This window comes from Oncorhynchus mykiss, chromosome 21 (genome assembly GCF_057628025.1).
Source record: "Oncorhynchus mykiss isolate SJ-2025 chromosome 21, ASM5762802v1, whole genome shotgun sequence".
Lineage (NCBI taxonomy): Eukaryota > Metazoa > Chordata > Actinopteri > Salmoniformes > Salmonidae > Oncorhynchus > Oncorhynchus mykiss.
Genome location: NC_143042.1, coordinates 5460007 through 5476496, shown reverse-complemented (window position 1 = coordinate 5476496; position 16490 = coordinate 5460007). Strand labels below are relative to the sequence as shown.

The following is a 16490-nucleotide window of genomic DNA, read 5'->3' as shown; positions in this document are numbered from 1 at the left end:
ATGTGAAGTTATGATTATTATTTTTTTAATCTGACAATGTTTGTCTAGTATTACACTAGTAGAAGTACACACCCATTTACTTGCTGCTTGGAAGCTTCCCTAATAGATAAGCTGATTAAGCACACACACACACACACACACACCTACTCACTCACTCTCTCTCTTCCCAGCTGCTCATCAGAGAGGGCCAAAGCCATTGCTCTGAGCTTCCTGCCCATTTTAACATGGCTGCCGTCCTACCCTGTCAAAGAGTACCTGTTTGGGGACCTGGTCTCAGGCCTCAGCACAGGGGTCATGCAGCTACCTCAAGGTCAGTGGGGTTGGAGTCAGGGGTATACTGCTGCACTTCTCAGAATGGGTTTAGAGTCAGGGGCGGCACTTCTCAGAATGGTGCTCGTTTTAATAAAGTTATATCGAAGCTGAATCATTGTTGATTGTGCTGAATGTTTGTGATTTTTTTCCCTTTAAAGCGACTAAAAGTCAACAACACGTGCCAATAAATAGCCTGCCAGTTTGTGCTTTGATTGAAATCAAGTACAGGTGTGGCTTGTTGTTAACATGTGCTTTAAAATTCACTCACGAAACAGTAGTTACACATCATTCAAGAAGACTCCATATTCTCATGAAATGGATTAACAACGCAGAGATCGAAAGTCTGGTTTGGCAGATGCAGCTTGGAATTTCACCTGTAAAACATGACAAATTGTCATTCACGATAGGCAATCACCATCATTGACAATTTTGCCATTAGGAGGGGCTAATTTAGTGCTTGAGGGTAATAAGGAAACTACATGTATTTGAGCCAACGTGTAGGTAGGTATACACAGATGTTGCATTTGGAGGATGTATTTTTTCATATTCTAAAAGGATTTTATTCAATGATACATCAGTCGGTACAAACCTATAAAGAATAGTGCCACACCACTGGTGAGACCGGCCATGAGCTGAGCCAACAACAAGGCTGCTAGGCCACTAGCTTCTGCTTGGAGATAAGGGTGTTGAAGTGGTAATGCCAGATGCTGCCTTTCTGACCAGATTGTTTTATACTAAACAAAAATATAAACACAACATGTCAAATGTTGGTTCCATGAGCTGAAATAAAAGATCCCAACAATTTGACATACACACAAAAAGCTTATTTCTCTCAAATGTTGTGCACAAATTTGTTTACATCCCTGTTAGTGAGCATTTTTCCTTTGGCTAGATAATCCATCCAGCTGACAGGTGAGGCATATTAAGAAGCTGATTAAACTGCATGATCATTACACAGATGCACCTTGTGCTGGGGACAAAAGGCCACTCTAACTAAAATGCTCAGATTTGTCACACAACACAATGCCACAGATATCTCTTGTTTTGAGGGAGTGTGCAATTGGCATGCTGACTGCAGGAATGTCCACCAGAGCTGTTGTCAGATCATTCAAACTAGCCACCCTTTGCCTTGATGACAGCTTTTCACACTCTTGGCATTCTCTCAACCAGCTTCACCTGGATGCCAAGAGTGTGTCTTCACTATTCTACAATGTAGAAAATAGTAAAAATAAAGACAATTCCTGGAATGAATAAGTGTGTCCTAACTTTGGTACTGTATTTATTATGGATCCCCATTAGTTCCTGCCAAGGCAGCAGCTACTCTTCCTGGGGTCCATCAAAATTTAGGAAGTTGTACAATTTTAAAAACATTTCACAACAAGTCCCTCTTTGTGGCACCTGACCACACGACTGTACAGTAGTCCAGGTGCGACAAAACTAGAACCTGTAGGACCTGCGTTGCTGTTAAGAAGGTAGAGCAGCTCTTTATTATGGACAGACTTCTCCCCATCTTAGCTACTGATGTATCAATGTGTGTATGCACTGGGAAGTAGAACATCATTCCATCTCTCCCCCCCATCCTCTCTCCCCAGGTCTTGCCTATGCCATGCTGGCTGCCGTGCCTCCTGTGTATGGCCTGTACTCCTCCTTCTACCCCGTCCTGCTCTACACCTTCTTTGGGACTTCTAGACACATATCTATAGGTGAGCCATCCCGACGACGGAGCTCCAACTAGTGCAGAGAAAGTCACTTTACACTATTGAGGTGTATAATGTGGCTAACCAGGAGCGGAGTCGGGTTCAGTGTTATAAACTGGGTGGTTTGAGCCCTGAATGCTGATTGGCTGACAGTCATGGTATATCAGACTGTATACCACGGGTATGACGAAACATTTATTTTTACTGCTCTAATTATGTTGGTAACCAGTTTTTATAATAGCAATGAGCCACCTCTGGGGTTTGATATATGGCCAATATACCAAGGCTACGGGCTGTATACAGGCTTTATACTCCGCGTTGCGTCGTGCCTAAGAACAGCCCTTTACCCGTGGTATATTGACCATATACCACACCCCCTCGGGCCTTATTGCTTAAGTAAATGTTTTGAAACGTGGAGGTACAGATACTACCCGAACGTCTCTAATAAGAACATTGGTTTTTGTTTTCCCTTGCAAACCGGTTTGTTACTTTGTGCCCTACTGAACACTACCCCTGCAGCCTACCTGTGGTGATAATGGATGTTACTACTACTGGGTGTTCCAATGAAGTAGTCCTGGTTGTATTCACATAGTTTTCCCATAGGTCTCTACCCCTGGACAGCCGTGGCCTTTTCACTTCTTGGCCAGAGGGTTTTGTATTCCGGTGGCTGTGCCAAGTACAGACTGACCATTCCAAACCACGCCAACAACAGGTGAATTCCAAATAGCACCCTATTCCCTATTTAGTGCTCTACTGTTGGTCAGAGCCCTATGGGGCCTGGGTCCACAGTAGAGCACTATGAAGGTAATATGGTGCTATATGGGACTCGGCCTTCTCATCCACCCAGGGAGCCCAGTCAATCAAGAGTCTGGACATTACCTCTGAGAGATTCATCTATTCAAAAGTAACAGATTAAGTGACCAGAATAATAGCTCAACTTTTTTTTTCTCATGACACTTCAGGAAATGAGCCAAGTTTTGAAATGGTTTACTTTGGGAATTGATCGGTGTCCTTGTGAAGCTTGGGTGAGGTCAGGTCTCTTGGCATATAGTGACCCCATCTGTTGCACATAGACAGGCCAGATTTATGGGAACATTCAAGGCAGACATAGCCTTGCCTCCAATTTCAGCCGTCACGTTTGTCTCCAGGTGACAACTCGGTGAGTCAGGGAATCACTTTAAACACTTCAACAAGAGAAGAAGAACTAAAACCGTCTTGGAAATAGTTAGCGGCAGCAGTTGTAACAAAATGGCCTCCGCCCAAATTGTGGCCTTAAGGAGGACAGTTGCTGTAGTAACTTGTGACTGCCTTCTCTCCCTCTGAGGCAGGGATGAAGGAATATTTTGGCACCCGTTCAAGTCTTGGGCAAAAGCCCGTGTCAACATCTCTAGTTGCAAACGTAACGAGCTAACACAAGCAAACCTGATCTGGAAATGAGAACACATTTTTAACATGAGTTTTTACATTGCTTCATACCTCGTTTACCAGACACAGAGACTTGCCCTGGCAGAGGCGCCTGGACTGGGTTCACAGCTGTTTGCACTGGTGTGGCACTGATGTCTCCCCTCTCTATTAAACCATTACTGATAAAGAACCTGGCACCTTGGCGACTGACTGATAACCTCGAGGGGAATGGGGAGTGCTATGATAATTATTTGACCTAGGGGGAGTGCCAAAGCTACCAAGTCAAACTTGTATGATTCAATGTCATGAAATAATAATATATGCCATTTAACAGACACTTTTATACAAAGTGACTTACAGTCATGTGTGCATATGTTTTCCATGTGTGCGGTCCCGGGAAGCGAACCCACAGTTTTGGTGGTGCATGCTCTACCAATTGAGCCACACAGGATGAGAGGCAATGGTCAGTCGGACTCAACCCACTGAAGAGAGAGTGCACCTCACAGTTCAGTTCATTGAATTCATTTATACTTCTATTATTCTGTTTTCAGAGTGAGGATGTCATCATATTCAGTATCAATGATGTTGCCAGGTGTTAAGCCCTTTGTCTGTGTCCCTGAAGCCTAGAACTCCTAAACCCTGTCCCTTAAAAGCCCCTACCCCTAAACCATTAACCCCCAGGGGTGTCGGAAGTCAATTCCTGGAGGGCCGAGTGTCGGTTGGTTTTCTCTCCTCTCCTGTTCTTCATTGATCAGTTAAGGTCACTAATTAGTAAGGAACTTCCTGATTGTCTAGGTCTTAATTGGACACATTTTGCATTTACATTTGAGTCATTTAGCAGACGCTCTTATCCAGGGAGACTTACAGGAACAATTAGGGTTAAGTGCCTTGCTCAAGGGCACATTGACAGACTTTTCACCTAGTCAGCTCTGATTTTGTACCAGCGACATTTCGGTTAGTGTTATAACGCTCTTAACCATTAGGCAGCCTGCTTCCACAAATGGAAAGGAAATAGCAAAAACAGATGACATTCAACCCTCCAGGAGTTGAGTTTGACACCCCTAATTTTAAGGTTGTGGCTGTGCTCTCTGCAGGCACGTTTGCAGTGATCAGCCTGATGATTGGAGGAGTGGTGGTGAGGGAGGCCCCTGACTCCATGTTCACGATCCAGGCCCTGAATGGTACCGCCACCAACACCACCGTCTTCATCGACACAGAGGCCCGCGATGCCAGGAGGGTCCACGTAGCCGTAGTCCTCACCACCCTGGTGGGAGTCATACAGGTGGGTCACACTCCCCTCTTCCACCTTCAGAAAAATGTCCCCTCAAATAACCCAGCATCCTCTCTGTTGCCACTAGCTTTCCCACCACTAGTCAGTCTCTCAATAAGAGGTCAAAGTTTTCATGCCGAAGATAAGGATCATCCCGTAACCTTGGGGGTTTGTGGTTTCAACCGGTTTCTCAGCGCTCCCTGTTTACTCAACCATAGTGGGATCCACAGGACTGCAACTTAGTTGACCTAATGTCAACCTACTTTATCTATGTTGACATTTATTATGCAAGTAAACCGTCATCATCTACTCTCCCCTTGTTTGTCTTTGTCTTTCTGTCTCCTTCTTTCCTTTCCCCCCAGCTGGTCCTGGGGCTGTTGCGGTTTGGCTTTGTGGCCATCTACCTCACGGAGCCCCTGGTACGCGGATTCACCACGGCCGCGGCTGTTCACGTCTTCATCTCTCAGCTGAAATACCTGCTGGGCATCCAGACCCCGCGCTTCAGTGGGCCCCTGTCCGCTCTTCACGTGAGTCACTGACGGGGCCTCTGCCGCTGGATGGTGGCCCCTGCATGAGGAATGGAGTGGTTAACTTTTAAACAGTAGCAGACAGGAAAGTCATCCACGTTATAGGAGTCCGTGGATGTAATCTGCTGTAATACATGGGTATTAGGCCTAGTTTACAAGCCTGCATGATTTAGTTATAAATCGACAAATGATTAATTCCTGATAAATATAGATTGTGAGTTTTATGCAATGCTCTCGGGAACACGGGGACACTCCCAGGTCTCTCACACCCCCTCTCTCCTCCCAGAGTGTCACGGCCGTGTTCAGTGACATCACCAGCACCAATGTGACCACGTTGATTGTGGGCGGGGTCTGCATGGTGGTCCTCTACTGCGTGAAGGACCTCAACGAGCGCTTCAAGAAGAAGCTGCCTGTGCCCATCCCAGGAGAGATCATTGTGGTCATGGTCTCAACGGGGATCTCCTATGGCCTCAGTCTGTCAGAGAACTACCAAGTGGACGTGGTCAGGACAATTCCATCTGGGTAAGAGAAGGACTTTTCACACTACTGGGCCGATCCAAACCAAGCTGTACTGAACTGGCCTTCGGCCCAGCCAAACCAAACGGGTTGCTGTATGCAATGCTACATGGTTACTAGAACCTGAAAGCACATTGTGAGAACCCAATATCCAAGCCAGTACGGTTCAGGTCAGCTCTATAGTGGGAAAAGTTATCGGTGGCATATTATGGTCCAAAAAGTGTTTAGTGAGTCAAAATGCACAAGTAACAGCATCAGAAGACATGTACTGTACAAACAGTTGTTACTATTCAGTCAACTTTTCAGACAATATTTGTTGTTTGTTTCCAGGCTGCTCCCACCTGCAATCCCAGACTTCTCTCTGTTGCCCAACTTGGTAACGGATTCTATCGCCATAGCGGTGGTGGGCTTCTCCATGGGAATCTCTCTGGCCAAGATCTTTGCTCTGAAACACGGCTACAGTGTGGATGGTAACCAGGTCAGTTTATCCACAGTACTGTAGCCATTATAGCCTTGGAGAGTGGCGATGTCAAAGAACGTCATAGCATTTCCCCCACTAATGGTTAAGGTTAGGCATGGGGTGAGAGAAGCTGATCCTAGATCTGTACCTATGGGATACTTTACCCCAGAGTCTAACCCGTTGGCTCTGTGTTGCCCTGTAGGAGCTGGTCCTAGATCTGTACCTATGGGATACTTTACCCCAGAGTCTAACCCGTTGGCTCTGTGTTGCCCTGTAGGAGCTGATCCTAGATCTGTACCTATGGGATACTTTACCCCAGAGTCTAACCCGTTGGCTCTGTGTTGCCCTGTAGGAGCTGATCCTAGATCTGTACCTGTGGGATACTTTACCCCAGAGTCTAACCCGTTGGCTCTGTGTTGCCCTGTAGGAGCTGATCCTAGATCTGTACCTGTGCGATACTTTACCCCAGAGTCTAACCCGTTGGCTCTGTGTTGCCCTGTAGGAGCTGATTGCCCTGGGCCTGTGTAACTTTGTCAGCTCTTTCTTCCACACCTTCGCCATCACCTGTTCCATGTCCCGCAGTCTGGTGCAGGAGAGCACCGGGGGCAATACGCAGGTAACACACACACACACACATACATAGATGCATAGTGACTTTAATATCTACCTACATGTAATATTACCTAGACTAACTGGTGCCCCTGCACATTGACTCTGTTCCGTTACCCCTGTATATAGCCTCACTATTGTTATTTTACTACTGCTCTTTAATTGTTACTTTTAAGGGCTTGTAAGTAAGCATTTCTCTGTAAGGTCTACCTACACCTGTTGTATTCGGTGCATGTGACAAATACAATTTGATTTGATACAGTGACACACACACACACACACACACACATCCTGTTTGCTGGGCCCACACTGAGTGTATGGCCATTAACATGACACAGTTGTCCTTTCATTACATGTGTCACCTCATAACGGGAGCTAAATTGGCGCCGTGAAGCCATAAAGATTAGATCAACCACAGACGCTTCTGTGCAGACTCCAGGAAGGCCAAATGATAGGTGTGTTAGCGTACCTTATCTGTGTGTGTCTTTGCAGATTGCGGGTCTGTTGGCGTCCATGGTGGTGTTGCTGGTGGTGGTGGCCATTGGTTTTGTCTTCCAGCCTCTGCCACAGGTGGGTGTAACAGTTACCGACCAACACCACCTACAGCGGGTGTTCTATGAGACGGCTAAGGGAAACAGTCCTGTCAGAGGCACCAGCTTTATTTAATATATCCCTTGCAAAATGTCAACCAATTAAAAAGTTGCGTTAATGTTGGAATTTGAATCGTTATTACAGTAGCCTAAAAAAATTATATTTACATTGAAATGTCCAATCCTATTGGAATGGTAATGCACCCCGACTCAACCCTGACCCCCCCCCCCCCCCCCCCCCCTGTCATTTCAGACCGCGCTGGCTGCCATCATCATGGTTAACCTGCTGGGGATGTTTAAACAATTCAGGGACATCCCTGCCCTGTGGAGGACCAGCAAGATCGAGTTGGTGAGTCTGGACCGCAACACAACTCCTTCTGATTACATCTAACCCAGGGTCATTTCAGGAAGTACACTGAAATTCCAATTATCTTAAATGCTTTTCAATCTAAACTTAGAATTTGGTTTACTTTCTGAATTGACTAAAATGTAAGCAATTTAAATGATCTGACCGCATCATGACCACATCGCACCAGAAAACCCAATCGGACAGATTCCTTCAGTACATGTCATGCTATGGTAGCCTTGTCCCAGATCAGTTTGCTATGGAAGCCTGGTCCCAGATCAGTTTGCTATGGAAGCCTTGTCCCAGATCAGTTTGCTATGGAAGCCTGTTCCCAGATCAGTTTGCTATGGAAGCCTGTTCCCAGATCAGTTTGCTATGGAAGCCTGGTCCCAGATCAGTTTGCTATGGAAGCCTGGTCCCAGATCAGTTTGCTATGGAAGCCTGGTCCCAGATCAGTTTGCTATGGAAGCCTGGTCCCAGATCAGTTTGCTATGGAAGCCTGGTCCCAGATCAGTTCGCGCTATCTTACCGAATGATCATGGTCATTGCATGACAGTGACTGTAAGAGTTGGATACACAGCACAAAGAGACCTGGGATGAAGCCTATACTATGCATCTGTAACCATTGTTGCTTTGGTCTGTATTGTCTTCCAGGCTATCTGGCTGGTAGCCTTTGTGGCCTCTGTGCTGTTGGGCCTTGATCTTGGACTTCTGGTGGCCTTAGGATTTGCCATCCTGAGTGTCATCTACAGAACACAGAGGTACTAAACCATCCTACTACTTCTGAAATATATTCAAGTGTAGTATTTAATATCCCCTTCACGATCACTGGTAACCATTTCATATCACCAGCTTGATTTGGAAAAAAGCTAGATTTTTGGGTTGAGTCATTTCAGTTTTAATCTGTTCAATGGAAATGTCTGAAATAACTGTGCTAAAACGTTTGAAAATCTCTCGCCCCCTTCTCCACAGCCCAAAGAGTGTGATCCTGGGACAGGTCCTGGACACAGGCCTGTACTGTGACGTGGATGAATATGAAAAAGTAATAATGTGTCATTTTGTGATAATGAGCAACTCTCTATATGATCTTACAGTTGCAGGCACTAAAAAGCTAGGTCTCATTAAAGTATTGAACAAGTTTGTCACAAAGAAATTGTAATGGTGGACAAGGTTTTTCTAAATGAACTTGTTAGTGCCTGTAACTGGCCTGTAACTACCCTGGGATAGAATGAGAAAGTACATGGTGTTGGATGAGCAGTGAGACCTGTGATTCTGCCTCTCTGTTCCAGGCAGCTGAATGCACAGGGATTAAGATTTTCCACTCAAACTCTTCAATCTACTTTGCAAACAGTGACCTTTATTTGAACGCCCTCAAAGAGAAGGTAATCTCAGCTGCTGTGTGTGTTTCTGTGTGTGGAATATGGAAGGTAATCTCAGCTGCCGTGTGTGTTTCTGTGTGTGGAATATGGAAGGTAATCTCAGCTGCCGTGTGTGTTTCTGTGTGTGGAATATGGAAGGTAATCTCAGCTGCCGTGTGTGTTTCTGTGTGTGGAATATGGAAGGTAATCTCAGCTGCCGTGTGTGTTTCTGTGTGTGGAATATGGAAGGTAATCTCAGCTGCCGTGTGTGTTTCTGTGTGTGGAATATGGAAGGTAATCTCAGCCGCCGTGTGTGTTTCTGTGTGTGGAATATGGAAGGTAATCTCAGCTGCCGTGTGTGTTTCTGTGTGTGGAATATGGAAGGTAATCTCAGCCGCCGTGTGTGTTTCTGTGTGTGGAATATGGAAGGTAATCTCAGCTGCCGTGTGTGTTTCTGTGTGTGGAATATGGAAGGTAATCTCAGCTGCCGTGTGTGTTTCTGTGTGTGGAATATGGAAGGTAATCTCAGCTGCCGTGTGTGTTTCTGTGTGTGGAATATGGAAGGTAATCTCAGCTGCCGTGTGTGTTTCTGTGTGTGGAATATGGAAGGTAATCTCAGCTGCCGTGTGTGTTTCTGTGTGTGGAATATGGAAGGTAATCTCAGCTGCCGTGTGTGTTTCTGTGTGTGGAATATGGAAGGTAATCTCAGCTGCCGTGTGTGTTTCTGTGTGTGGAATATGGAAGGTAATCTCAGCCGCCGTGTGTGTTTCTGTGTGTGGAATATGGAAGGTAATCTCAGCCGCCGTGTGTGTTTCTGTGTGTGGAATATGGAAGGTAATCTCAGCTGCCGTGTGTGTTTCTGTGTGTGGAATATGGAAGGTAATCTCAGCCGCCGTGTGTGTTTCTGTGTGTGGAATATGGAAGGTAATCTCAGCCGCCGTGTGTGTTTCTGTGTGTGGAATATGGAAGGTAATCTCAGCTGCCGTGTGTGTTTCTGTGTGTGGAATATGGAAGGTAATCTCAGCCGCCGTGTGTGTTTCTGTGTGTGGAATATGGAAGGTAATCTCAGCCGCCGTGTGTGTTTCTGTGTGTGGAATATGGAAGGTAATCTCCGCTGCCGTGTGTGTTTCTGTGTGTGGAATATGGAAGGTAATCTCAGCTGCCGTGTGTGTTTCTGTGTGTGGAATATGGAAGGTAATCTCAGCTGCCGTGTGTGTTTCTGTGTGTGGAATATGGAAGGTAATCTCAGCCGCCGTGTGTGTTTCTGTGTGTGGAATATGGAAGGTAATCTCAGCCGCCGTGTGTGTTTCTGTGTGTGGAATATGGAAGGTAATCTCAGCTGCCGTGTGTGTTTCTGTGTGTGGAATATGGAAGGTAATCTCAGCCGCCGTGTGTGTTTCTGTGTGTGGAATATGGAAGGTAATCTCCGCTGCCGTGTGTGTTTCTGTGTGTGGAATATGGAAGGTAATCTCAGCTGCCGTGTGTGTTTCTGTGTGTGGAATATGGAAGGTAATCTCAGCTGCCGTGTGTGTTTCTGTGTGTGGAATATGGAAGGTAATCTCAGCCGCCGTGTGTGTTTCTGTGTGTGGAATATGGAAGGTAATCTCAGCCGCCGTGTGTGTTTCTGTGTGTGGAATATGGAAGGTAATCTCAGCTGCCGTGTGTGTTTCTGTGTGTGGAATATGGAAGGTAATCTCCGCTGCCGTGTGTGTTTCTGTGTGTGGAATATGGAAGGTAATCTCCGCTGCCGTGTGTGTTTCTGTGTGTGGAATATGGAAGGTAATCTCCGCTGCCGTGTGTGTTTCTGTGTGTGGAATATGGAAGGTAATCTCCGCTGCCGTGTGTGTTTCTGTGTGTGGAATATGGAAGGTAATCTCCGCTGCCGTGTGTGTTTCTGTGTGTGGAATATGGAAGGTAATCTCAGCTGCCGTGTGTGTTTCTGTGTGTGGAATATGGAAGGTAATCTCAGCTGCCGTGTGTGTTTCTGTGTGTGGAATATGGAAGGTAATCTCAGCCGCCGTGTGTGTTTCTGTGTGTGGAATATGGAAGGTAATCTCAGCCGCCGTGTGTGTTTCTGTGTGTGGAATATGGAAGGTAATCTCAGCCGCCGTGTGTGTTTCTGTGTGTGGAATATGGAAGGTAATCTCAGCCGCCGTGTGTGTTTCTGTGTGTGGAATATGGAAGGTAATCTCAGCTGCCGTGTGTGTTTCTGTGTGTGGAATATGGAAGGTAATCTCAGCCGCCGTGTGTTTCTGTGTGTGGAATATGGAAGGTAATCTCCGCTGCCGTGTGTGTTTCTGTGTGTGGAATATGGAAGGTAATCTCAGCTGCCGTGTGTGTTTCTGTGTGTGGAATATGGAAGGTAATCTCAGCCGCCGTGTGTGTTTCTGTGTGTGGAATATGGAAGGTAATCTCAGCTGCCGTGTGTGTTTCTGTGTGTGGAATATGGAAGGTAATCTCAGCCGCCGTGTGTGTTTCTGTGTGTGGAATATGGAAGGTAATCTCAGCTGCCGTGTGTGTTTCTGTGTGTGGAATATGGAAGGTAATTTCCGCTGCCGTGTGTGTTTCTGTGTGTGGAATATGGAAGGTAATCTCAGCCGCCGTGTGTGTTTCTGTGTGTGGAATATGGAAGGTAATCTCAGCTGCCGTGTGTGTTTCTGTGTGTGGAATATGGAAGGTAATCTCAGCTGCCGTGTGTGTTTCTGTGTGTGGAATATGGAAGGTAATCTCAGCTGCCGTGTGTGTTTCTGTGTGTGGAATATGGAAGGTAATCTCAGCCGCCGTGTGTGTTTCTGTGTGTGGAATATGGAAGGTAATCTCAGCTGCCGTGTGTGTTTCTGTGTGTGGAATATGGAAGGTAATCTCAGCTGCCGTGTGTGTTTCTGTGTGTGGAATATGGAAGGTAATCTCAGCTGCCGTGTGTGTTTCTGTGTGTGGAATATGCAGAGTTGCATTAGTTTTCATTTTTGTCCGACTATGTTACGGGTCAAGCACTTTATTTAGGCCTAGCAAACTAGTCCATCTCTCCTGTAGACTGTAGCTACACTACAGTTCAGTGAGGGATCCTTGCATTGGGGATAAAACAGCTTGACCCATCCTGTCTCGTCATATTTAAACATGTGTACAGACAGGAGTGGACCCCGTACATCTCCAGGCTATACGGAAAGCCCGAAAAAGAAAACTGAAGAAGGAGAGCGCAGAGAGGGAGAGCCAGAACCACAAGTCACCACAAAAAATGAGTGCTGTCGTCAAACTGGTGAGCCCATTCAATATGGTATTTATGCTCCGTCACTCACAATATCACTTTGGTTTACTTCCCCTGCTTCTTGTTAAAACACGCCACATATTGACACTGTAACCAGAACACCAGACAGACGGGCAGAATTGAAGGCCTTCACGTAGTCATTTTCTAAGAGGCTTTTGCTGTTAGCCTTGTTGTGGTTGGTTTGAAGCCAAAAGAGGTGTGATTGCCTGGTACAATTTTGGTCTTGTGTGATTGGCAGACACGATATTGGTTTCCTTCATTCTCCTATATTGATACAATTTCGGCCGTCTTGTGATTGGGCCAGGATGTGGAGCTGGGCGTCACTCACGAAGTGGTGGCAGGGGGCGGCTCCCAGAACCACTTGGAGGGGCAGGGGAACGGGCAGGTGGCCGAGACCCACACAGAGTCAGACTCTGAGGAGACCCGGTTCCTAGAGCCCCTCTGTCCTGTCCACACCCTCATTCTGGACTGGACCCCTGTCAACTTCATCGATTCTGTGGGAGCCAAAGCAATCAAGTTGGTAAGGGACCTTATCTCGACTCGCAGAGCACTGGGGTCTGTTCAGAAGTGTAACATTACAGAACAGATATGCCTTTCTGTCATGCAGAATTAGGTGTAATGTCAGCTTTGTTCATGACATTTCTATCGTAATGTTGGGCCCTTCTGAACAGGACTCTGGTGTTACTTCTGATTGCCTCTTAAGTTTCCAACTTCCTCATTTCATGGTGTTCTCACGAGTTTTCCTCTCTGCAGGTGATCAAGGAGTATGCAGCTGTGGATGTGTGTGTCTTCATCGCCGGCTGCAGCAGTGAGTTATAACATACTGGTCTAGATTACTATTACAAAACCTGAGGGTAACTGAACTAGAGGTTGTTTAAGACACTAGCCTTAGCAACAATAACACTAGTCATTCAGATATAGGCCTACCTACCAAGCTGTGTGTTGTTTCCTAACAGGAACTCTGCTGGCTGAACTCCGCACCCTGCAGTTTTTCACCGGGGTCGCGACCCCAGAAATGGTCTTCCCCACCGTCCATGACGCTGTATTGCACAGTCGGCGCCGGACTGCCCCGCCCACCATCCCTGCCATCCAATGACATTGTCTGACGGGGGACATCAAGGGGGAGGGGACACAGGGCCACATGCACCTAAGGCTGCTCTAAAGCCACGTTCACATTGGCAGTTTGAAGTGACTCAAACCCTTTATTATATATACACTGCTCAAAAAAATAAAGGGAACACTTAAACAACACAATGTAACTCCAAGTCAATCACACTTCTGTGAAATCAAACTGTCCACTTAAGAAGCAACACTGATTGACAATGCATTTCACATGCTGTTGTGCAAATTGAATAGACAACGGCTGGAAATTATAGGCAATTAGCAAGACACCCCCCAATAAAGGAGTGGTTCTGCAGGTGGTAACCACAGACCACTTCTCAGTTCCTATGCTTCCTGGCTGATGTTTTGGTCACTTTTGAATGCTGGCGGTGCTTTCACTCTAGTGGTAGCATGAGACGGAGTCTACAACCCACACAAGTGGCTCAGGTAGTGCAGCTCATCCAGGATGGCACATCAATGTGAGCTGTGGCAAGAAGGTTTGCTGTGTCTGTCAGCGTAGTCTCCAGAGCATGGAGGCGCTACTAGGAGACAGGCCAGTACATCAGGAGACGTGTAGGAGGGCGGCAACCCAGCAGCAGGACCGCTACCTCCGCCTTTGTGCAAGGAGGAGCAGGAGGAGCACTGCCAAATGACTTCCAGCAGGCCACAAATGTGCATGTGTCTGCTCAAACGGTCAGAAACAGACTCCATGAGGGTGGTATGAGGGCCCGACATCCACGGGTGGGGGTTGTGCTTACAGCCCAACACCGTGCAGGATGTGTGGCATTTGCCAGAGAACCCCAAGATCGGCAAATTCGCCACTGGCGCCCTTCACAGATGAAAGCAGGTTCACACTGAGCACATGTGACAGACGTGACAGTCTGGAGACGCAGTGGAGAACGTTCTGCTGCCTGCAACATCCTCCAGCATGACCGGTTTGGCGGTGGGTCAGTCATGGTGTGGGGTGGCATTTCTCTGGGGGGCCGCACAGCCCTCCATGTGCTCGCCAGAGGTAGCCTGACTGCCATTAGGCACCGAGATGAGATCCTCAGACCCCTTGTGAGACCATATGCTGGTGCGGTTGGCCGTGGGTTCCTCCTAATGCAAGACAATGCTAGACCTCATGTGGCTGGAGTGTGTCAGCGGTTCCTGCAAGAGGAAGGCATTGATGCTATGGACTGGCCCGCCCCTTCCCCAGACCTGAATCCAATTGAGCACATCTGGGACATCATGTCTCGCTCCCTCCACCAACGCCACGTTGCACCACAGACTGTCCAGGAGTTGGCGGATGCTTTAGTCCAGGTCTGGGAGGAGATCCCTCAGGAGACCATCCGCCACCTCATCAGGAGCATGCCCAGGCGTTGTGGGGAGGAGGTCATACAGGCACGTGGAGGCCACACACACTACTGAGCCTCATTTTGACTTGTTTTAAGGACATTACATCAAAGTTGGATCAGCCTGTAGTGTGGTTTTCCACTTTAATTTTGAGTGTAACTCCAAATCCAGACCTCCATGGGTTGATAAATTTGATTTCCATTGATCATTTTTGTGTGATTTTGTTGTCAGCACATTCAACTATGTAAAGAAAAAAGTATTTAATAAGAATATTTCATTCATTCAGATCTAGGATGTGTTATTTTAGTGTTCCCTTTTATTTTTTTGAGCAGTGTATATACATATAAATCAAATCTGTTCCTTTTTTCCTGCAGTCTGAACAGGAAATGGATTAGGATATTTCTAGCCACATTTCAAACCACCTTCGTAGGGGGTTTGAAGTCAGATATAAATCTGATTCCTGGCCATCTGACGTGTTTGAACGGTTAAATCTGATTTATTTGCCCTCAAGGTGTTTTTAGACTGTTATTTGGCATCTCTTGTTGCTTGCTAGCTACTCTGACAAGAACGTGGTAGCTAACTAGCTTGTTAATTGTTTTAAATTATTTTGAACATTCAAAGCAACTGGGAAACTTCCATGGCAGGAGTCGTCACCTTAGCCTGCTACATAACTTCCGAGTGCTAGGAAGCACAAACACCTACACCGCGCACACACCCGTCGTTACTATGACAACTAGCATAGCCATGTCAGCAAATGATTGCTGTCTGAACACAAACTAATCTGATTTGGTAACTTGATGTTTGGACAGTCAGTATTCCAAAATGAATTTAAAAAACTGATTTGAGCATTAAGGCCTGCAGTGTGAACAAGGCTTAGGTGACCCGGGGGAGTTCGAGCTGGAGACCTCCAACCAGCAGCACCGGAGACAGTCTGAACGCCCATCTCCAAGTGGAACTTTTTGTTTTAAGCAGAGATAAATATATTTAATAAAGATGGGTTTTGTTTTATTGCTAACATTCCTAAGGGCTGCAGCGTGCAGGACTCTTGGCGTTTTATGCTAAGAGCAAGTCATTTATCAATTTACTGCGTCTTTGAAATGGTTTCAAGCACTTGTGTTCTTCACAGCATTGTCTCAAAGTAGAAGAGAAATAGCAACACTCAGGTTTTTAGGTCACGTTGAGTGCCGAGGGTCTTTTCAGAGCATCCCCATTAGTGGTTACATTTGAGATCCAGGAGAGCAACAATGAATAGGCCCACCACTGTAGCTCTGACATGTTGAATAGATGGTAAAAGTAACATGTTTTTCTCAAAGATTGGCCTCTTGTTACCCCTTTCCTGCTGAATATCTAAGAAATGCATCATTGTACAATTAGTGTGCAAATCTACAAACTAATCAGGTAGGCCACTTCACAGCTGTTACTCATACTATTCTTTTCAAATAATATGTTTTGTCAAGTGTCTTTCAATCAGTGATATGCAGTTGAATGTACTATATGAATAACCAGTCACTACAGCAGCTGAACACTGCGTTTGGTCCAATTCAAGTCACTCATCTAGTGCTGTATGTTGTGTTGGTACAAAGCTATGAATTTGTACATTTGAAGTTATCAATATTTTTGTGATAATATATGGATGGTTTAAATGTACTGTACATATCTTACAGCTTGACTTTTACATCAATAAACAATGCAGTTTTATA

At 46.2% G+C, this 16490-nt stretch overlaps 1 protein-coding gene across 10 annotated transcripts in view; it reads left to right on the top strand.

Moving 5' to 3' along the window:
* Window positions 1-16490, top strand: part of LOC110500977 (prestin) — a 25144-nt gene extending 8654 nt beyond the window's left edge. For all 10 annotated transcript variants that reach the window (XM_090213588.1, XM_090213586.1, XM_090213589.1 and 7 more), the window contains exons 3-18: window positions 171-310; window positions 1905-2015; window positions 4508-4695; window positions 5046-5210; window positions 5497-5732; window positions 6057-6204; window positions 6689-6802; window positions 7288-7365; window positions 7639-7734; window positions 8386-8492; window positions 8704-8773; window positions 9021-9113; window positions 12217-12345; window positions 12659-12874; window positions 13108-13162; window positions 13311-16490. In XM_090213588.1, coding sequence (XP_090069714.1) covers window positions 171-310; window positions 1905-2015; window positions 4508-4695; window positions 5046-5210; window positions 5497-5732; window positions 6057-6204; window positions 6689-6802; window positions 7288-7365; window positions 7639-7734; window positions 8386-8492; window positions 8704-8773; window positions 9021-9113; window positions 12217-12345; window positions 12659-12874; window positions 13108-13162; window positions 13311-13450 — 2086 coding nt within the window. In that variant the 3' untranslated portion in view covers window positions 13451-16490. The remainder of the gene's footprint in view (window positions 1-170; window positions 311-1904; window positions 2016-4507; window positions 4696-5045; window positions 5211-5496; window positions 5733-6056; window positions 6205-6688; window positions 6803-7287; window positions 7366-7638; window positions 7735-8385; window positions 8493-8703; window positions 8774-9020; window positions 9114-12216; window positions 12346-12658; window positions 12875-13107; window positions 13163-13310) is intronic.